Raw genomic sequence first — 23,764 nt, forward strand, 5'->3', positions numbered from 1 at the left:
GGCACTTTGCCAGGTGCTAGGGGTACATGGTTGATTTGGCTGCAACAAGGAATATGTGGAGCAGGAGACCATTGGAGTAAGAATGGGGAGATGAGCTGCACCACAGATAAAGGATCTTCTGGAACTGGCTGAAGAACCTGCCTTTAATCCTGGAAGCTAAAGGAGGCCTCTAAAGGGTTTAAGCAGGTAAATGCTAGAGTCAAATTTGGTTTTAAATGCAGGGGTTATCTACACACAGATATGAAGTGATTCACAGGATATATCGTTAAGTAAAACCAACAGTGTACAAAAAACAGTCCACAGTGTGCTACCTTTTATGTGATAGAGGAGGGGAAATAAGAAAATATCCATATATCTGCTCATTGATGTGAAAATAAACAGGAAGAATAAACTAGAAAATATAAGGATTAGGTGGGAGACAAGATGGAAAGGAGGAGGGTGGGAACAGAGTAAAGGAAACAGGAACGCAAGACACTTTTTTTATATATAGTTCTGACTTCTGAAACCATACTAAAAAAGAATCTGTGGGAATGGAGAAAAATCTCTACAGTGAAATACAAACAAGAATGAATGGGAGTGGGAAAGAACTACCTAAGTAACTTTTGAAAATAGTTCTTTGAGGGTATGCTGTTGGCTAAAGACAACGGAGCTGTAAATAAATTTGAACTCTGTTTTTCACAGAAATGTGGCTAGCACTTCTGAAATTATTTTCTGTATATTTTAGAATTGAGAAAAGTACATTGTAGATAATGGAAACAGTTTGTTGGAGAAAAGAGTTTAATAGTATGGAATGAGAGGAGGCTACAATTGACTTTGTGTAGTGTATGAGTATGCATTTGGGGTTTTTAACATGGATAGATGGATGGAAGGATGGTTGGAAAGATAAACAGCCAGAGATGAGCTTTGTGTGTGTACATGCATCCATTTCCCAGCTCTGTAACTGACAGAGCCTAGAAGCAGTGACACCTTAGGAGCAAAGGGCATACCTAGTACCCAAACCTTGGTTTCAAAAACCATTCTCCACTAAAAGGAATCAGGGCTCTCTAGAAAAATGACTGATTTTAGGACCAGTACTGAGGAAGTACAAGTTGAGCCTGAAATATTTTGTAATACCAGAAAATAAAGATGTGATCAAAGAATGATAGGAATATGTGTGAAGAATAAGGAATTACTTTGAATGAGCTTGCTCTGGCCAGATCTGGGACAATTTGGAATCAAAACAAATAATGATGGTAACGGATCATAACCCATTGAATAAAGTAAGAATCCATGAATATAAGTAAATATATATTTTGTGGAAATGTAATAAGCATATTATACTTATATATTTATCATGTATATTTACATAAACATATTTTATATATCTATGGTATGTGTCATATTTATAGTATAAAGAAAGTATAGTCTAGTATAAAAAATAAGGAAGAGAAAGCTCTCTCTTACAGTATAATCAGCTAATAAATATAGAAGCGAGGGTGGAATTAGAAATTCACCATCATGGTAATAATTAATCCAGGAAAGAACCATCGGTGGGTGCTAAAACCATCAGTGGATAAAAGTTTGATGAGCAGTTACAAAATTACTACAACCTGGAGCAGGATATCAAGTTCAGAAATCACAGCGCAACACAAAGCACCCAGCTGCTGGCAGCTCATGGCTTGTTATATTGCTCAGTGTTGTATTTGCAATAGGATGGTAACAATAATGATTTATTTAGGCTCCAGTATGTGATAGGCATTATACCAGGTGCATTTTGGGGGGGGGGGTATGTTTGTTCCTTGCATATATTAACTCAATCCTAATACTAATTCAGTGAGATTTTTTCATTAGTTATTCTCATTTTTAAGATGCGGAGCCCAAGGTCCAGGAAATGGAAAATTTGTCTCAAGTCCAATAGTTGATAAGAGGCATAACAGGACTGAAATCCCCTGCCTTTTGAGTTCAGGTTCCTTGGTGTTCTATCATGCAGTGTGTCTCTGGGTCCTCTTAGAGCTCTGCGTTTCTGAAAGTATGCAGAATGGCAAGATCAGAGAGGCATTGTTAAACAAAGGCATCGGGGGATTCCTTCTTTCTTCTCACCATATTTACTAAACGTCTTGCCTCATTTTCCTTATCTAAAAATAGGGAAAGCTTAATTTCCATGGTTGTTATGAGGATGAAATTAGATGACATATATTAAGCAAAGAGCACAATGTAAAGTAAGCATCCAGCATCAGTGTTTATAGCAGTTGCAATGCTGAATTCCCTTGTATGATGGAAAATTTTTCTAAAGCCCTCACTTTTGGACTGAGTTGATAATCAGAGGCCAGATCGTAAAGAGCTTTATGTATCATGAAAAGAAGACTATGTTTTATTCTACAGGCAATAGAAACCACTGAAGAATTTTATGACTTGGGAAGATGTGATTTGGTTGGCAATTTAGAGCTGAACAAGGGGAAGAAAGCAGAAACCAAGGCAGACAGACTGGCAGGAGGCTGCAGTCAGAGACCAGGCAGATAAGGGTCTGAGTTAACAGACCAGCTGGCATGATGGGGGGTGGGGGGTGCAGTGCTGATGTGGAACATGCAGTGGACAGTCACACTCTCAGACTGGTGCCTGGGTTTGTAGGAAAAAAAGAACGAGGAGCTCAGCCTCAGACCTCTGGCCTGGGTATTGTATTGGTTCTTCTTGGGCATGATCAGAATGCAGAGGAGGGGCAGGTTGGAGGCATGGAAAGGTGCTCATTCAGGGCAGTTTGGGACAAACAAGGAAGTCACAGTAGATAGTTGAATATGCAGATTTGGGGTGAAGGGAGCATGCAGGCCTGGAGGTGGCGCTAGTGGTAAAGAATCCACCTGCAGTGAAAAAGACCCGGGTTTGATCCTTGGGTCAGAAAGATCCCCTGGAGGAGGGCATGGTAACCCACTCCAGTGTTTTTGCCTGGAGAATCCCATGGACAGAGGAGCCTGATGGGCTACAGTCCATGGGGTTGCAAAGAGTTGGACATGACTGAGGGAATGAGCAGCGTGCCTGGGAGTTATTGAAGTCATGGAGGTGGATGAAGTCCCCCAGGGAAGGGATGTAGGGTGAGAATGGGGCAGTATTCAGCACACAGTATTTAACAGTGGCAAAAGAAGTGGAAGGAGACTGAGGAGGAACACGTAGAAAGATGAAAGAGTTTCCAGGGGGTTGTTTTCTGCTGAGGATAAGGCCGCAGAGAGTGCAAAGAACGCAAGGAAGGCTTGAACGTGCCTGTTGGATTTTGCAATTGGGTCAGTGGTTTTGACCTTAAAAATAAAACAGCCAGTTATTTTAACAGAAAATGGATTTATTCAGGCATAGCAGAGGAATTGCACTTTGAAACAAGTGAGCTGTGGCAAAAGCCACAGGCAAGTCCAACATGTAAAAGAGAGGAATGTTATTTTATCAAGAAAAAGGAGGAAGTTGAGAAGGGGGTGTTTTGAACAAAAGTCCATGGGAGAAAAGTGAGAGTTCATGGTGATGACCATTACTCATTGGTTGTTGAGTTGCTGAGGTAGTCAATTTCCTTTTTTTTCCCCAAAGAAACTATTTATTTTTCATTTATTTATTTATTTATTTTTCTGCTCTGTGTCTTAGTTACTGCACGTAGGATCTAGTTCCCTGACTAAGGATTGAACCCAGGCCCCCTGCATTTGGAGCACAGAGTCTTAGCTACTGGACCACCAGGGAAGTCTCTGGGGTAGTCAATTTTTTGTAGGAAATGCAATGTATATCTTTTCCTGTTGGGCCTGTGCTTGATGGTTCTTTCCCATTAATACTTCTGTTGGGGTCCAAAATCATTGCAGATAGTGACTGCAGCCATGAAATTAAAAGATACTTGCTCCTTGGAAGAAAAGTTATGACCAACCTAGACAGCATATTAAAAAGCAGACACATTACATTGCCAACAAAGGTCTGTCTAGTCAAAGCTATGGTTTTTCCAGTAGTCATGTATGGATGTGAGAATTGGACTATAAAGAGAGCTGAGGGCCAAAGAATTGATGCTTTTGAACTGTGGTGTTGGAGAAGACTCTTGAGAGTCCCTTGGACTGCAAGGAGATCCAACCAGTCCATCCTAAAGGAAATCAGTCCTGAATATTCATTGGAAGGACTGATGCTGAAGCTGAAACTCCAATACTTTGGCCACCTGATTCGAAGAACTGACTTATTTGAAAAGACCCTGATGCTGGGAAAGATTGAAGGCGGGAGGAGAAGGGGATGACAGAGGATGAGATGGTTGGATGGCATCACTGATTCAATGGACATCAGTTTGAGTAGGCTTGGGGAGCTGGTGATGGACAGGGAAGCCTGGCGTGCTGCAGTCCATGGGGTCGCAAAGAGTCCGACACGACTGAGCAACTGAACCGAACTGAACTGCTGGGGTCTATGATTGACAATTGCTCCTGTAATTGACCTCTGTGATAATTGCAAAAGAGCTCCCCCTTCTGGCCTCCCTGCTCCATTTTAGTGAGTGTTCCCTTTATTAAGTTTCACGACTGGAAACTAGGCAAGACCGGGTGCCCAGAAATAGAACTCAGTGGGCCAGTGGATTAAGAAGAAAATTAAACTTTTTAAGGAGAGAAACTAGAGTTTGGATGCTCCCTGATATACAAGCATCTCACTCCCTTGCCATGTATTTCTTCCTACTGTTGGCGAGCTCCGACTAATGGAAGATCTTGCTCTCCTTACAGAACATGTATCTTCTGCCTGCACTTTCCCTCAGCTCTAGCTCAGCCCTCCAGGTCTATACCAACCAAGTCTAAGTGCCATCCCAGAGAACTGTCCAGTCTGCCTCCTCGCTCCATCATCTCTTCCAGCCCCTTCACCATTCCTCAGATCCTCAGACTCGTAGACTTGCCTTCAACCCTGACTCTCTACAGTGGATTCTCTTTTATTAAAACTGGGCTTGATTTTGGGTAACATCAGTCTTTATTTCTTGTCCTATTAGGCTGGTGACTTTTCAACATTTTTAAACCTCAACTCAGAATAAGAGATACATTTTGCATTGTGATAGGTGTATACATGTATGTATAACTGAAAGAAGATACACTCTTATTTTCAATTCCATCATTCCATTCCATTCTGTGCTATTCTATATCATGTTTTTAGATGCTGGTCTTAGCCTGCCACATTAATTTCACAACCCATTAAACTGATTTAGAACTGATGGAGCCAGGAGGGGCTCAAAGGAAAAGATATTAAGTATTTGTCTGAATCCACTCCCTCTTCTCTTAGGCTCATCTGCACCAGGAAGGCAGGCCTTCCCTCTAATTATATTTTTTATGGTTCTAAGAGGAAAGAGTCACTAAGATGCCAGCCAGCCTTGAGGGGGAGGGTTGGTATTTGAATTTTCAGAGTGGCTTAGTGACTCATCAGAGGAAGGTAAGCACCTCTAATGGTGGAATTTAGAAATCAGTGGAATTTAGAAATCAGTGGAGACGAGATTGGCTTACCTTTCAAATCACACCCCGTGGGCTACTGTCCCTGTATTTTCTCATGAGACACCCGACAGCCTGGAGTTATTTTCATGCCTGGAGGATGCTCTTAGGTGGCCTTACTACCACCTCTGATGAGGGACGTTTAAAATTTCCCAGAGTTTAGGAGTATGGCTGCCTCTGTATACGGGCTATGCAACCCCCATCCCGGCCATCCAGCTGTCTGGACTTGTACTTGTCTGTCTGTGTGTCCTCTTCTGACTCCCCTGGGGTGGCATTCCCCCACTGCTTGAAAACCACTGTCTCCAACAGAGCTTTCAGCAAAGAACATTTGAGGATTTTTTTTCTTTTTTTAATAAGAAAAGATGACATGTGTTCTAACATTCTCATTTACAATGTCTTTTCTACTCGCCCCAGGAAGAGCAAGGATTTCTGAATATACCTTGACTACAGATAGAAGGATATTGTTGCCTGAGGAATAGCAGAGGTCTTCTCTCATCTGCTCAACGACAACCTGCTGTTGCCATAGACACCTGGGTCCTCGAGAAATTTCCTGAAGGGCTTGTCTGTTGCTTACCTGCAATGAGCCAGGCCCTAAGCTGGGCCACGGCTACAGCCTGGTGAACAAAACTCTCTCCCAAGCCTCAAGCGCTCACACCCAGGGAAGATGAGTGAAGATCGGTGGGTGTCCCTCACTCCAGAAGAATTTGGCCAACTCCAGAAATATGCAGAATGTGAGTAAACGGATGGACCCATCTCGGGTGGGATTTCCTCTTGGTTGGGGAGAGCATTTTTGGAGAGCAGAGTAGCAAAGCAAAGAGAATGAGATCAACTTATTATCTCCTTATAAAAATAGAATTTGTGTCTTTAAACATAAAAATGCAATTATCTTTATACTCTATAAATGATACATTCTCACCAGAGAAATCTGGAATATCCAGGGAAGAAAAATAAAAAGTAGGTTAAAAAATCACAGCTAAACGCTATGAGCATTTTGTCACATTCCTGTCTTGTGTATATTGCTTTACTTGGTTGAATTCCTGAATATACCTTTTTCCTTTTCGGTCTTCATTTTTTTAAATAATGTAAGATTGTGTTTTCTCAGCTTGTCAAAACCTCTTTCTAGCCTACCTTTTGAAAGGCTGCAGCCTGCTTGGTTACAATGTTACTCAGTCATTTGCTTTAATATACTCCTGTGTTGGACCCAAGGCCTTCTTTCAGTAAGATACAGGATTCTGATGCACGTCACTTCCTTCACTTTGTATTGAAAAGCCTGGGCTTTTAGATGGGGCTCTCGGTTTCACTAGCTGCACCCAGGAACAATGTCAGTGCATCAACAGTGGTGGCAAGGCCCACATACACACACGGCCCCACAGTTGTGCCCCCCACTGGCCACTCCTAGTCCTGATTGTTAACAGGAGTTGGTCCTGGCTGACCGCTTCACTCTGCACACACACAGTGCCCGTCATGATTGTGCAACAGAACTGATTTTTACAGAGCCCTTTGTCTTTCAGAGCCCTCAGCAGCACTCCTAACTCCACCCCATTTTTCTAACTCCTCTCCCTTCGTATTAACTGTGCTGGTGTTTTTGTAGGTCATTCAATCTGTCGCTCCTTGACCTGCCCTACAGCGCTTGCCCAGGCAGATCATCCTCTGAAGTAGGGCAGCCTGTCCCACTTCCACAGGGCACTGGTCTGGGAGTCAGGGAGCCAGGCTCAGTGCCAGCTCTGGCGTTGTTTCTGTGATGTGACAGCCCTTAACACCCGCCCCACCCTTTAGATCCCCTCCCCCACACCCCCAGCCTTAGTGTCCTCTTATGCAAAATGAGAGGGTTGGACTAGATGATCTTTCCCTGTGGTCCCTCATGCCTAACACCCCATGATTCCATGTGATCCACCAGTAGGACTACTGGTCTGTTTCTCCCTGGTACTCTGGAGCCCATGGCCTCTTGTATGACCACAGTACATTTAGAGAAGTCTGAAGTGTATTGGCAAGGAGCAAGGCATCACCCTCCAGGGTAAGTGTTAGTCATGGGCTTCCTTGATGGCTCAGATGGTAAAGAATCTGCCCACAATGCAGGAGGACTGGGGTTCCTCTGGTTCGGGAAGATCCCCTGGAGAAGGGAATGGCTACCCACTCCAGTGTTGTTGCCTTGAGAATCCCATGGACAGTGGAGACTGGCAGGGTTTCACAGGGTTGCTAAAATTCATGGGGTTGCATAGTTTATGGGTCTCAAAGTCTGTCTCTCCCTGGTACTCTGGAGCCTGTGTCCTCTTGTATGACCACAGTAGATTTAGAGGCCTCTGAAATGAATTGATAAGGAGTAAGGAATCACCCTCCAAGGTAAACTCATCTAATTCTGCCCACTCTGTGGGTCAACAAAGTATCAGGCCCTGTCAGGGAGGAAGAAGCAGCAGAGAGATAAGGCTTTGCCTGAGGAATAGGAACCTTGTTAGGACGTCAGAAATGGACTTTGACACAAGCAGAGAACAGACTCAAGGCAGCAGGGAAACCACGCACAAAGGAGAAGGGAATTTAGGGCTGGAGGAGACTGAAGGGAGTGGATTAGAATGTGGCTCAGTCGGTAAAGAATCCACCTGCTATGTGGGAGACCTGGGTTCCATCCCTTGGTCAGGAAGATCTCCTGGAGAAGGGCATGGCAACCCACTCCAGTATTCTTGCCTGGAGAATCCCCGTGGACAGAGGATCCTGGCGGACTACAGTCCACGGGATTGCAAAGAGTTGGACACAACTGAGTGACTAAGCGCAGCACACACAGGATGACAGAAAGTCTCTCACAGTTCTTAGGGCCAGAAGTCCAAAATCCAGGCTCCTCCTGAGGGCTGTGAGGGAAAGATCTGTTTCCTCGGCTTATGGATGACTGTCTTCTCCCTTTAGTTTTCACATGGTACTCTCACTATACACATGTCTCAGTGTCCAAATTTCCCTCTTTATGTGGAAAGCCTTTTTTTTTAATCCTTACTTTTTAAATTTGTTTTTTATTGAAGTATATAGTTGATTTACAATGTTGTGTTAATTTCTGCTGTACAGCAAAGTGACTCAGTTATACATATATACACATTTATTTTTATTTTCTTTTCCATAATGATTTATCAAAGGGTATTGAATACAGTCCCCATGCTATGCAATAGGATTCTGTTGTTTATCATCCTGTATGTAATAGCTTGCATCTGCTAACCCTAAACTCCCAGTCCATCCCTCCCGCGCCTCACCTTGGCACCACAAGTCTGTTCTCTGTGTCTGGATAGAGTCGTTTTGGATTGAACCCACCCTACTCTAGTAAGACCTCATCTTAACTACTTACCTCTGCCATGACCCTGTTTCCAAATAAGGTCACATTCTGAGGTACTGAGGAATTAGGACTTCAACATATCAATTTGCAGGGGAGACAACTTGTAACAGAGGATCCATCTGGGTGAAGCCTGTGTAGAAAAGAGTTTAAGACGTGAATAGTAGATGGTGGGGGGAGGAGTTGAAACAGGGGGAGCAAAGGAGAAGGGGAGCAAAGGGGGAGGTTGTCTGTGCGGAGGTAAGAAGAGCTTCTGGGCCAGGTGAGGAGGAGGAGCAGGAGGATGGGGAAGCAGACAGGGGTAGGAGCGGGTAGAAGAAGGCCTGGGGCCCTGCCTGTCAAGGCGTGGCCTTTGGACTGAGTGGCAAAATGTGGAGCCATGGATCTGATGGCTGAGTGCAGGGTGATCTGGATGAGAAAGTTGCCAGGTCAGGGACGGCGGACAAGTCCTTTGGATGAAGGATGAAGTCTCTCATCTGAGCTGAGGCACAGAGCTGAAATGGGGAATGTGGCAATGAACAGATGCTAATTTGTGGGAAATTACTGAGGAAGTATCCTCAAAACTTGTGGAATAAAAGGAAGCCAGCAGAGACACCTCAAAGCCTGTGAATCTGTGCACAGTAAGGGACAGAGGGATCCAGATGTGGCAAAGCCATTGTGGAGGCAGGGGGTGAAAGAAACTCAAGTATTTGGCAGGAAGTGGCTGCTCTGTGGTCTTTTTTTCAACCATCAGCTTTATCCTTCTTGGATCCATCCTCATTTTGTCTGTGTTCCAGGACAGGACAAGGGGCTCTAGGACCACTGTTCTAACAGAAAAGAAGAAAAGATACGATTCTTAGAAAATGATTAATCCTCAGAGGAACCCCTGAACAAGGCACTTCTACCAATTTTAGACACATTCTGGCATTTAGTCATATTGCATTTCCATAGCAACTGCTCTTCCATAACCATAAAAACAGGAGCTTTACAACAGCAGAATAGCTGAAGTGTACAGGCTGAAAATTAAGAGCTTTCTCCAGTGGAGTTCTAGGTAGGAGAGGCCAAGAATTTCAGGACAAGAGGTTTTCGATATGCTGCTTCAGGAGCATAAACCCTGCACCTTCTCTGGTGTGCTTCAGTCAGGGGAGAAGCTGTGTTAAACTACCCTTGGATATTTTATATATTATATAATTGACAGTGGCCTGGCGAACACGTGTGCTTAGTCATGTCCAGCTCTCTGTGACCCCATGGACTGTAGCCCACCAGGCTCCTCTGTCCATGGAATTCCTCAGGCAAGAGTACTGGAGTGGGTTTCTATTTCCTACTCCAGGGGATCTTCCTGACCCAGGGATGGAATAGAACCCAGGTCTCCAGCATCTCCTACATCAGCAGGTGTATTCTTTCCCACTGTGCAATGTGAATTAAGAGTGCTTGTCAAAAGAATAATATGACAGTTTAAGAAGCTTTTTTGTTACCAAATAAAAACAAATGTAAAAATTTTGAAAGTGAAAAGATGAAATTTAAAGCTACTCATGATCCTATCACACTTCTCTGATGACTCACTGGGTAAAAAATTCCGCCTGCAATGCAGGTGGCGCTAGTTTGATCCCTGGGTTGGAAGATCCCCCTGGAGGAGGACATGACAACCCACTGCAGTATTCTTGGCCTGGAGAATTCCATGGACAGAGGAGCTTGGCGGGCAACAGTCCATGGGCTCGAAAAGAGTTGAACACGACCGAGCGCGTGCGCGCGGGCACACACACACGATCCTCTCTTTCAGTGATAACCACAACTCGTATGTTTATGTATAAATATAAACATTAAAATACATATTACACACATATACATATATATTTAAAAAACAAACATCTAGACTATTTTGCGTGCTGTTTTCTTCACTCTAACAATATGTTTCAGTTATCCATTGCTGAGTCAAAACAGGCTCAAAATTTGATAGGTTGAAACACCCATTTGGATTTTGTTCCCATGATCCTGTGGCTTGGGCACCTGGCCAGGGCCCAGCAAGACTTGTTTGTGCTCCACAGTGTTTGGGGTTGCAGCTGGGATGCCTCACATGGCCCTGTATGGCCTGTTCACTCACTTGCCAGTACCTCAGTGCTCCTCCATGGGGCCTGTTCCTCCAAGCACTTTCTAATCTTCCCTGGTGGCTCAGAAGGTAAAGAATCTGCCTGCTGTGTGGGATACCCAGGTTCAGTCCCTGGGTAGGGAAGATCCACTGGAGAAGGAAATGGCAACCCACTCTAGTATTCTTGCCTGGAGATTTCTATGGACTGAAGGGCTTGACAGGCTACAGTCCAGGTCACAAAGAGTTGGACATGACTGAGCAACTAATACTTCAACTTTTTTTCAGGGCCTCTCCATGTGGCATCTCTTGCCAGCAGGGTAGCTTGGACTTTGTACATGTGGCTCAGAGCTCCAAGATATAAAAACAGCAGCAGACCTTTTCAATGCCTGGGTTGAGTGCTAGACCATAACTCTCTCCACATTCCACTGGTCAAAGCAGTCACAGACCTGGGCCAGACTTGATGGGGTGGAGGAATGGACTCCACATCTCATGGAGATGTGGCTCACATAGTGGGGAGGAAAACTGACAGAGCCATCTCTGGACACTGCCTAGTGCACAGCATGGCAGGATGCATGTCTGAATCACCCAGTACTTTCCAGGAGCATGGTTTTTAGTGGTTATAGAGATTTCTTTTGAGTGCGTATACATTATTTTATTTAACCAAGTTACTGGTTGTGATCTTACCTGTGTGCTCAGTCACTTCAGTCGTGTCTGACCCTTTGCAACCCCATGGACTGTAGCTCATGAAGCTCCACTGTCCATGGGATTCTCCAGACAAGAATGCTGAAGTGAGTTGCCATTTCCTACTCCAGGGGATCTTCCTGACCCAGGGATTGAACCTACGTCTCCTGCATCTCCTGCCTTGGCAAGTAGATTCTTTACCACTGACCCTCTGGAGAAGCCCAACTGTGATCACAGGATGTATTAATAGAATCAGGGCTTCCCTTGTGGCTCAGCTGGTAAAGAATCTGCCTACAATGCAGGAGACCTGGGTTCGATCCATCCCTGGGTTGGGAAGATCCCCTGGAGAAGGGAAAGGCTACCCACTTCAGTGTTCTGGCCTAGAGAATTCCATGGACTGTATAGTCCATGTGGTCGCAAAGAGTCGGACACGACTGAGTGACTTTCACTTTCAGAGAAGGCAATGGCACCCCACTCCAGTACTCCTGCTTGGAAATCCCTTGGATGGAGGAGCCTGGAAGGCTGCAGTCCATGGGGTCACTGAGGGTCGGACACAACTGAGCGACTTCACTTTCACTTTCCACTTTCATGCATTGGAGAAGGAAATGGCAACCCACTCCAGTGTTCTTGCCTGGAGAATCCCAGGGATGAGGGAGCCTGGTGGGCTGCCGTCTATGGGGTCACACAGAGTCAGACATGACTGAAGTGACTTAGCAGCAATTTCTAGTAAGGCAAATAAATATCTACATTCTCTCCTACACTAATCAGGCCTCTCTAGAGAACTGGATTTATTTCTGGGCACCACAGTTTACAGTGGACAAAGCAGAACTTGTTGAGAAGTGCCTATAGCATGGTGAGGGGCCTCAAGGCCTAGTTATGAAGAAATAGATGAAAACACTATGTATATTTGCTGGAAAGGGGGAGACTCAGGGAAGAGTGAGGGAGCACTAGTTGTATTAAAAATAGCCACAGTACTATTGTGGGAAAAGGGTGTAAAGTTAACAGTGAATGGCTTTAAGAAGTAGCTTTAGGACAAATTGAAGGAAATCATCAGAAGAAAGACTTTAAGGGATACATTGCTTCCTAATGATCAAACCTGTCTAAGATGAAACAGAATGGACTCAAAACCACTGTTTCCTTTTGCTAGAACTGTCTGAGCAGAGTTGGCTGAGACATTAGAGAGATAGGAGCCTTAGATGTCTGGTTGATTAAATGACCTTCATTAGTCCTTACAATACTTAGTTCTGTGTTTAAACAGGTTTCTTTTTCAAATTTGGAGAACATGAGCATATGGAAATGCCTTCTACTGACCCACCTCCTAACAACTTCAGAAATATAATTGGCTTATTTTCCTGATCCTGTTTGGGGGGAGGGTTTTTTCCCTATGATTTACCAAGGATAGAAATTAACTTCTTATTCATAAAGCAAAAAAGGAAAAAAATCCTGATAAAACATCCATTTTCACCTTTAATTCTCTAAGAAATGAAGCCAAACATTTCCCACATCAGTTAGTGGTTGCTTTATTTTGTAGACTTTTTAAAGCTAGGACGGATCTTAGCCATGATCAAATCCAACTACCATCCATTTTACAAATGAGAACACTGAATTCAGAAGAGCTCAGTGATTCCTGAAGGTCACGCAGAAAATCAGTGGCAGAATAAGAATTAGAACCAATGTTTTCAATTTGAGGTCAAGTTTAATTTGTTTCACTTCAGTTCCAACAAATTAAACAGAATCTACTCATTGGAGCTCAACTTTCAACCATACATTGATAAAGAATATATATATTTAATAGAACAAAATTTTTAATAAACTTTTGCCCAAGATTTTATTTAGCTCAATTAGTGGAGGGGCCAGTAAGACATTAAAGTTGAGAAGTGAGATATGGTCCCTGGATGGATACAGATCAAATCCATAAATTCCTAGTTAGGCAATTTCATAAATAAATGCAAGGATAAGATTGCTCTGTTGTTGTTCAGTCGCTCAGTCATGTCCGACTCTGTGACCCCGTGGACTGCAGCATGCTAGGCTTCCCTGTCCTTCACCATCTCCCAGAGTTTGCTCAGACTCACGTCCATTGAGTTGGTGATGCCATCCAACCATCTCATCCTCTGTCGTCCCCTTCTCCTCCTGTTCAAAATCTCTCCCAGCATAGGGGTCTTTTCCAATTAAGATTGCTTGGTTAGATACAAAACTGGTTATAGGACAGCAAACCCTAATCTTTCAGGTTATCTGTTTCATAGAAGTTCTGTGCATCTCTGCTGGAAAAAAAAAATCTGTATGTTAACATATAACTTCACTAAGTCTGGGACATTTAATATGTTTTAATCAATAGTAAACAGTGAGTAAACTAAGTACCTCCATTAAGCAGTCCTTAAATAGCCTTTGTTCCATATGACATTGAAAAGATGTGTTGCCCACTTATTTTTCTTATTTCTGAGTTTTAAGGAATTTTAAAAATAATAGTGACATACAAAGAAATAGAGACAAAACTGGGATTTACTTCAGTGCCCTTCTAAGGCCCTGAGATGGGACATCACCCCCCCACACACACAACTTTATGTTTCTATTCTATTTAGGTCTTGACAGAAGAATCTGAGGGTCTTTTCCACCTATATTCTTCCTTCCATAACCTCAGGATAGTGGGAATAAATGAGATGAAAGGGAGCCCCAGGCAGTATTCCTGGGCAGGAAAGCTTAACCCCCATGCTGGTTCCCAGGTGTTGAATTCCAACAGATAATCAAGGTACTCAGTGTTGGGTAGCCCTGATAGACTCTTCCTTCCTGAACAAAAAATTTCAATACATTTTAAAAATATTGAATAAGTAAATTGTGCTATTCAGAAGTGTATTTCAGTAGAATCAAATTAAGGCAAAGTTTTTTTACTTTAAGATGTAGGGAATTTATAGCTCAAACCTCAAACCTGTCAGTGTAATATAGGAGTCAGAGAAAATGTTTAAGGCTAATTTGTACAACAATGGAAAGCTGTAAGTAAGCTTTCTTGAAACTTTGCTATTTATATGGGCCAGTAGAGTGAGATTTAATCAAATGTTCATGGAACCCTGGGCCCATAAAGGGTCGTGTCTAGGTGCTTCCATCTTGAAAGGGATAATCACAGCTATTTCTCACACACATCTCTTTTGGTACAGCTGGCCTTCTTTTCATTAGTAATGACTGGAACTCTGCCCACAAGCAGTCACAGAAGCTATGGATAGGGAGGGACTTCATTGAAACAGTGGCTCTCAAATTTGAATGTGCCCATAAATCTTTGTTGTTGTTCAGTTGCTAAGTCGTGTCCAACTCTTTGCCACCCCATGGACACCAGGCTTCCCTGTCCTTCTCTATCTCCCAGAGGTTGCTCAAACTCATGTCCATTGAATCGATAATGCCATCCAACCATCATCCTCTGTTGCCCCCTTTTCCTCCTGCCCTCAATCTTTCCCAGCATCCCAGGGTCTTTTCTAATGAGTCAGCTCTTCACATTTGGTGGCCAGAGTATTGGAGTTTCAGCTTCAACATCAGTCCTTCCAATGAATATTCAGAATCGATGTCCTTTAGGATGGACTGGTTGGATCTCCTTGCTGTCCATGTGACTCTCAAGAGTCTTCTCTAGCACCACAGTTTGAAAGCATCAATTCTTCAGTGCTCAGCCTTTTTTACGGTCCAATCTCACATCCATACATGACTACTGGAAAAACCATAGCTTTGACTATACGGACCTTTGTTGGCAAAGTAATGTCTCTGCTTTTTAACATGCTGTGTAGGTTTGTCATAGCTTTTCTTCCAAGGAGCAAGCGTCTTTTAATTTCATGGCTGTAGTCACCGTCCACAGTGATTGTGGAACTCTTGGATTTTGTTAAAATGCAGATTCTGAATCAGTAGGTCTGGGCTTGTTTTGAGATTCTAACAAGCTCCCAGGTAATGCTGATACTGCTGGTCTAGGAACTACACTTTTAGTTGCAAGAAGGTAACTATTCCTGCATTCCTCCACCTGTGACTGATGAGGCCAAATTATTTGGAGAAAAAGTGGGAAATCTTGCTAGCAATGCAAATTCTACTTATATAAAAAGCCATACCAGTCATTCAGGTCATTTATGATAAATCAGAAAGTCTTAATATCCTGAGGAGGGTTTTCTTTACATTGAAGCAGTGGGAATTTTGGCTGATAAAGTATTTTTCTCTTATTCTATATATAACCTTCAGAAGTGCAGCAGAACATTCACTTCCATGGGTTTCCCCAAGTAGTTAGCTTGGTGGGCCCCAGTGGTCCTCAGCCTTAGCTGCAAATTGGAAATACCTAGGAGGCTTTAAACGATTGTGATGTCCTGCCCACAAACTCCCCCATCTCTGGACCATTTAATTATCACCTGTAAGCATGAGACCCAGGCATCAGGGATGTTTGAAGCTCCCCTGGTCATTTCAACATGCAGCCAGGATTGAGAACCACTGGTCTACCTTTTCTCCTTATGCCTCTTGGAATATAGGACATATGGAACAAGCATGACAAGCCCAGTCCCTTTTTTCAGTTCAGTTCAGTTGCTCAGTCGTGTCCGACTCTTTCTGACCCCATGAATTGCAGCACGCCAGGCCTCCCTGTCCATCACCAACTCCCAGAGTTCACTCAAACTCACGTCCATTGAGTCGGTGATGCCATCCAGCCATCTCATCCTCTGTCATCCCCTTCTCCTCCTGCCCCCAATCCCTCCCAGCATCAGGGTCTTTTCCAATGAGTCAACCCTTCGCATGAGGTGGCCAAAGTACTGGAGTTTCAGCTTCAGCATCATTCCTTCCAAAGAAATCCCAGGGCTGATCTCCTTTAGAATGGACTGGTTGGATCTCCTTGCAGTCCAAGGGACTCTCAAGAGTCTTCTCCAACACCACAGTTCAAATGCATCAATTCTTCAGTGCTCAGCCTTCTTCACAGTCCAACTCTCACATCCATACATGACTACTGGAAAAACCATAACCTTGATTAGATGGACCTTTGTTGGCAAAGTAATGTGTCTGCTTTTCAATATGCTATCTAGGTTGGTCATAACTTTCCTTCCAAGGAGTAAGCATCTTTTAATTTCATGGCTGCAGTCACCATCTGCAGTGATTTTGGAGCTCAAAAAAATAAAGTCTGACACTGTTTCCACTGTTTCCCCTTCTATTTCTCATGAAGTGATGGGACCAGATGCCATGATCTCATTTATTCCATAAATTTTTATTGAACATCAATTTCTGATCAGGCAGTGGGCTACATGCTGAGGAGAAGCAGGACAGGAAAAGAAGCATAAATGGGAGGATGGGCCCATGCTTATGATGCTGCACTTCCTACACATGCTTCCCACATTCCACCCCAGGGCCTGACTCGTCCTGGCTGCAAAGGTGGGCCTTTTGAAGCGGTGCTGCTGACCTGGAATCTCTGTTCTGACATTGTCTTCCTCCTTTCCAGGACCCTTGGAAAACCCTACTCTTGCTTTTGTGCATCTTACTGTGTTCCTGACTTTCTGGGTACTTATAAAACTTCCTCATGCATCCCAGGCCTCACTGGAAGAAGGAAAATCTAGGGTTTTTTTCCCTTCATTCTTCAGCTTTCCCTTCTCCCTCTTTCTGTGTCTGTTCTTCCCTGGGTTGAGAGTCATTTATTATCTTCCCTGTCTGTGGAATATGTTCCTCTAGGCTCAGCATCATGTTTTTGTGTGTGTGTTGTGACAGACAAGCCTTACTAGTCAGATGCAAATGTACAGGTTGCTTCAGGTCTGCTCTTGCAAACTGAGATCCTTGGACCTACATAATTGGTATCTCCCAAGTCCTTCCTTGAAATGCAGAATTTCAGGCAATGACCCAGATCTACTGAATCTGAATCTGCATTTAAACCTTTTTGCAGTCTTTCAGGCATGTCCAACTCTTTGTGACCCCATGGACTGCAGCACGCCAGGCTTCCCTGACCTTCACTGTCTCCCAGAGTTTGCTCACACGCCTGTCCATTGAGTCAGTGATGCTATCCAATGTTGTCATCCTCTACCACATCCTTCTCCTCCTGTCCTCAATCTTTCTCAGAATCAGGGTCTTTTCCAGTGAGTCGGCTCTTCACATCAGATGGCCAAAGTATTGGAGCCTCAGCTAACCTTAGCCCCAGGCAGTCCACTTGTATGGATTGGGAACTTCAAAGAATGGAGAGTTATCGTGTACTTTAGATTTTCACTCTCTTCTATGGGTTTTCAGGTTCTCTTTTTAAAATGTTGCTTTATAGTTATTTCCAAGTTTAACGGAAACTTGATCAGTGTCTGATTAGTGTCATCAGGGCTCCTAACTAGAAAATGGCCCATAAACATTGAGTCCCAGTTCAGGCAGCACAGCTCACATTCTGCTGTGAACACTGAAGCTCCAGATGTGTCTGTTTGTTCAGACAGAGGACATCCCTGTCCCACGCAAACATGGCATCAGAGATGCCTATGAGTAGGGCCAGATTCTCTCCTTAAACAGGCTTTGAATTTGCTCAAACGCTAGGAACAAGTGGTTGGTTAAAATCTCAGAATTCTTGGCATTAAGAAACAACTTTGGACTGAAACTTCTTAAAGCAGCTGTTACAGCTAGCAACCTTGATCACAGCAAAGAGCCTTCTAAACTTCTGATTTCAGGTAAAACTGTGTACTGATGGTCCTGCCATAGTGAGTTATGGTCCAGACCATAGTGATGGTCCTGCCAATGTGTCCCTACGTTGCCAACAGCTGAGTAAGTTGACTTGTTGGGTGGAGCTCTTTAGTGTTGTCCACTTAAACAATAAGGAATATTAGACAAGCACATTTTTAGATTTTTCCCCCTTTTGCAATGGTTATCCAACATTTTCAGCAGCATTCTAATTTATTATTATTACTAATAATAAAACCACATTATAGAACAGTGGTTTCTCAACTTTGACTATATATATGTTTGAACCTGCAGAAGCTTTTAACATATACTGATTCTTGAGTTCCCCCAGAGATGTTGATTTAATTGGTCTGGTGTGAGGCCTGGGATTCAGTGTGCTTAGGGATCCTCAGGTGATTTTAACATGCAGCCTGCTTTGAGAGCTATTGTCATGGAGAAAGGGCATTATCTTCTGATTTACTTGTATTCGTGTATCCAATGACTCTGACAACTGTGTTACACTATTAGATGTGTTAAAAATAAGAGTGACTCACTTACTAGCTCTGTGTCTTTGAAAGAATCATTTAATTTTCATACACCTCAGTTTCTTCTTCTCTAAAATAGGAGTGACTTATCTGAAGGGTTATATTGTGGAGATTTAAATAAAATGCATGAATTGACTAGGACAGTGCTTAGCACATAGCAGGTACTCAAAATAGGAGTTGTTATAGAAAAGAGCTGTGGACGTGGCCCTGCTTTGCACACTCAGAAATGGAGCTCTGTCTCCTGCGTCTGGAGGGGGTCTCACCGCACAGGCATGGATGGGGCGGTCTCTACTGAGGCTGTGCTCTCGCACCCTCAGGTACACGTGGCACCTGAAGTAAGATCAAGGAATGCTCTGAAGAAGCCCCTCGTTGTGCTCAACTGTCTTCAGACAAACAAGATGGCGCAGTGCCCACTTATTCCTCAGGGAAAGAGAAACCCAGCCCTGAAATCTGTTGAGAAGGAAATAACGTATCAAAGACCACCAAGGAGAAAGTAATGGGTCTCAAGTTTGAGAATTAGATTTTTTCCCTTTTTTGTTTTTTTTTTTTTTTGAAATGGAATTGTTTCCCTTAAAAAAAAAAAAAAAGGAATTGTTTGATGCTCTGAACTCATAAAAACCTATAAAGGAGATTGATGTAAATGTATGGTGAGAAACACCTCTCGTGGAAATTCAGGAGCCAGCAATCTCTTGGATTGCTTTTTTCTATTTAATTTGAGGCTAGTGGTCAAAGAATGAACATGCTTCCATCTGTTTACTTGAATGTGTACATATGATGAATACATGTGTGTATATGTTTGTACATAAGATAAATATATACACCTATGTATATATAGGGGCTTCCCTTGTAGCTCAGTCAGTAAAGAATCTGCCTGTAATGCAGGAGACCTGGGTTCAATTCCAGGGTCAGGAAGATCCCCTGGAGAAGGAAATGGCAACCCACTCCAGTATTCTTGGCTGGAGAATCTCCATGGACAGAGGAGCCTGGGAGGCTATAGTCCAAGGGGTCACAAGAGTCAGACACGACTTAGCGGCTAAACCACCACCACCACATGTATATATAAATGTGCATATCATACATTTAAGGATAAAGCAGGATTAGCTCAATAGCACTTGAGAACCAAACAATTTCTGCGAGAATGAACTGGGGAATCTCTAAAGTGTGGTAATAACATGAAAAATTCAAGTGAAATCACTCCCTTGGTTCTCAATCAAAATGCTGTCTCTATGTTACTTTTGCAGAAGCCACAACCAGGAAGACTCAGTCTCCAAATTTTTCATTTTTTAAAAAATGTGTCTACTCTGGCTGAGCTGAAAATCTCCCATTGAAATTGATTCCTAAATATAGTGTTTGCCCCAAATATTTAAGCTACTCCTAGAGTAATTTGAGTACAATGCATACGTGCCCTTAACTGAGATCTGACCTAATACTAACCTCTCTTCCATTCTGTTGCCTGAGTGACTTTTAACGAACAGACCTGGTTCTGCTACTCTACTTCTGAAAAAGTTTTTAACAATTTGAAATCAATGTCCTTAAGTCGGCATTCAGTACCCCCACAAATCTGGCTCTGACTACTCTCTGGTTCTAACTTTGCCTAAAGGTCCTGTAATGCTCATCTATCTCCATATCTTGGTTCACCCTGTCTCTTCTAAGAATACCCTGCCTGCTTCATGTCTACCTTTCAAAACCTTATTTTTTATAGCCCATTTCAAATGCCACCTCCTTCACAGGCCATCCCCAGTCCCCACCCTAACCCTACGCCATCCTAGCTTACTTCTTCCCTGTTCATTTTACTTCTTACCCACTCGGTGCTTCCTTGAGCTTCATATCATTATCGCAGCATTAATTACATATTGTGATGTAATTACACTTGTGTATTAATTACATTTGTGTTAGCAAATGTTTGGGAAGTACTAGTGAATAGTGCTTAAGGAAAAGTAATATAGACTTTTGAACCAGACTAGACCTGAGTCAAAACCCTGACTCTTAGGTAGGTCACTTAACGTTTCTAAATTTCAGTTTCCTTCATCTGTCAACCGAAGAAAATATTACCAAGTTTGCACAGGTTGGTAGGGGAGAGTATATGAGAATGTGTAGTAAAGGTCTTTAATAAGGCATCACTATTATTACCGCAGTTATTCAGATCCTGTCCCCAACTAGTTCATCAACAGTACCTAGCAGTGTCTTACCCTCCATAGTGTTTTCTGAATTGAGTGGAAGCAGCCCAAACTGATGGCATCTGTTGCCTGGATCTTACTGAGCTATTAGTTTTCCAACATCTGTTTTGAATTTCAGAGAGAAATGTCCATTTTTAGGCAACAGCAGCATTTTCCTGTGGCATTTCAATTTGTCTCAATCCTGAAATGATTAGAACTTGTGCTTGATTGAATCCAAGTCAGCAAAGTCATGAAGAACAGCCCAGCACAGGCATATCTACTTTACATGGGCCTAAGAAAGCATAACCCTCTATACAAAGAGCCCAAATGCCAAGGAATCCCACGTCAGCGTTTAATGACATTGCCCTTTGTTCAGATGCTTGAATTGCGGCAGTAATGGAGCTTGAAAAGCTGTTACTTATTCACAATACTGTGAGAGGGAGAACCCAGAAATTCTGGTTTTCTTTGATGTCTAGAGTACTGGTAACTACACAGGATGCACTCAGGATGTAACAATTATTGATTGTCTTTTCTTGACTCCAAAGTCCCTTATAAAAGAAAAGCCACCATTTTCTCTTGTAGTTTCTAAATGACTTCCTGTGGAAAGCAGAATTTTTCCAAACTACATGCGTATGAAGCCTGCCTCTGTTTCAGCACCAAGGACAGAACCTTGCCAGGCTTGATGCCCACCCATCCATTTAATTAACATTTTAAATGCTTTAAAATTTCTGCTCAGATATTTATTTGATCATCTAATGTATTATTCTTCTGAGCACTAATAATGTGTCAGTTGGTATGATATACAAAGACTTACAGCTCTGAAGGTAGAACCAGGCAAAAGATGGGCAAGTTAATAACTATAGCACTATATGACAAGTGCTGTTACACAGTTATGTGCAAGTCATGTGGGAGCCAGAGGAGGGAGTGATTGACTGACTAGTAAAATAAGGCTTTTCAAGGGAGTCAACATTTCAGCTGGCTACTGAGAATTGAGTGAAGTTTGCCATGCAGAAAAGAGACTCCATGAAAGAGTACACAGTGTGTTCAGAAATTTCTAGACATGTGATTTGACATGGCTGGAAAATGGAGTGAATGAATGGTTAAAGTAAGAGATAAGGAGTAGGCTGGATCAGATCACCAAGTACGTGTATATGGGCAAAGGGAGTTAAGCTTTATCCTGGAAAATTAAGAACCATTTAAAGGTTTTGAGCAGAGACATGATCTAATCAAATTTGTGTTTTAGAAAGATAGTTCATACAGCAAGACTGAAAATGTACTGAAAAAAAAAAAAAGAACTGAGAGGGCAGAAAGGCAGATAAAGGTGACATTCTTCCATGTGGTTCTGGAAATGAGGGGCTGCTCCATCATAACCAGCATTACACATGAAGGATTGACTTGGCCTAGCTCCCATTTGCTGTTTACCAATGTTTCACATATGGGTTATGTCTTTCCAGATTCTTCCAAGAAGATAAAGTATGTCTTGGCTGAATTTAATGAGGGTGGGAGCCTCAAACAATATGGCCCACATGAGGTAAGAACATTTTCATTTCAAGCCTTTAAAAACCCCATATTCTAGCCTTTCCATAATTTGTTCAAAGTTTAGCTCACTGTGAAGAATTTGCTTCTCAACACATTTTCTCCCAAGTTTCATTGATGCCATTGATGCTACCTGGAGTTATATGTTCCCCAAGTCCATATCCTGGTGGTTCAGATGGTAAAGCATCTGCCTACAATTCAGGAAACCTGGGTTCAGTCCCTGGGTCAGGAAGATTCCCTGGAGAAGGAAATGGCAACCCACTCCAGTACTCTTGCCTGGAAAATCCCATGGACGGAGGAGCCTGGTGGGCTACAGTCCATGGGGTCTTAAAGAGTCAGACACAACTGAGCAACTTCACTCTCTCACGACCTCACAAGTCCATTCACCCTTTCAGCGTCTCTTCTCTCCTCAGATCTCTTATCCTCCTCCCCTCCTCAATTCCCAGTCATCGAATGTTTTCTACATCACTGAGAAAATAGAAACAATCAGAAGAACTCGTCCCCAAGATACTCAACTTATGTGCCCACCTAGCTATACTGTTTCTCCTGTAACTGGGTCAACTCTCCATGCTCTGATCTCATCTCAGCCCCTCACTTGTACACTCAGTCCCATCCTCTTTGGCCCACTGACGGGCCTTGCTTCAGCAACATATTTCTCTCTCGCTCTCACTCTGTCTCTTCCCATCAGTTTTCTCTAAATATTAGATCTGTCCCATCAACAAATAAACATACTGCTATTTCTCCTATATTAAAAAAAAAAAAAACTCCTCTGACTCCACTTCTCCCTGCATCTACCACTTTGTCTCTCTCCTATCCTTTATCACAAATAAGCTGTTCAAAAGATGTGTCTATACTCATTGCTTCCAATTTCTCTTTTTCCCACTTTTCTGAAAGTTCTTCAATCAGCATGTAGCCAACCACTAGTTGAGACAGCCAAGAACCTCCATGTGGCTATACTCAAGTCACTTTACTCAACAGCATTGGACATAATTAGTCAAATCCTCCACTACTTTTTTCACTTGGTTTTCAGGACACTACACTCTCCTGATTTTTCTCTTACCCCTTTACTTGACATTTCCACTTGAAAATCAAATAGGAATATGAAACTTAACATAAGCTAACTGAGCTTTTTCATCTTCCTCTATAAAACCTGTTTTTCCAGCAGTCTTTCCCATTTCAGTAAACGACAGCTCCACATTTCAAGTTATTCAGCCTTAAACTATGGAGTCATCATTGAATTTTCTCTTTTCTGCTTTCCTCACATCTCTCAGCTAATTTATCAGCAACTCCATCACTTCTACCTTCAAAATACACCCAAATTCCAGACACATCCCACTACATGCTCTGCTACCACCCTGACCTGCGTCAGCAGTCTCCTCATTGGGCTCCTTGTTTTTGCTCTTGACCTTGAAAATCTATTC

The 23,764-nt window shown here is 42.9% G+C and overlaps 1 protein-coding gene across 3 annotated transcripts in view; it reads left to right on the plus strand.

Moving 5' to 3' along the window:
• DGKG (diacylglycerol kinase gamma) overlaps nucleotides 1-23,764 on the plus strand; it is a 226,518-nt gene that overhangs the window by 44,465 nt on the left and 158,289 nt on the right. For all 3 annotated transcript variants that reach the window (XM_070790495.1, XM_070790500.1, XM_070790489.1), the window contains exons 2-3: nucleotides 5,853-6,169; nucleotides 22,262-22,338. In XM_070790495.1, coding sequence (XP_070646596.1) covers nucleotides 6,103-6,169; nucleotides 22,262-22,338 — 144 coding nt within the window. In that variant the 5' untranslated portion in view covers nucleotides 5,853-6,102. The remainder of the gene's footprint in view (nucleotides 1-5,852; nucleotides 6,170-22,261; nucleotides 22,339-23,764) is intronic.

The sequence above is a fragment of the Bos indicus genome, chromosome 1 (assembly GCF_029378745.1).
Source record: "Bos indicus isolate NIAB-ARS_2022 breed Sahiwal x Tharparkar chromosome 1, NIAB-ARS_B.indTharparkar_mat_pri_1.0, whole genome shotgun sequence".
NCBI classification, from domain to species: Eukaryota; Metazoa; Chordata; class Mammalia; order Artiodactyla; family Bovidae; genus Bos; species Bos indicus.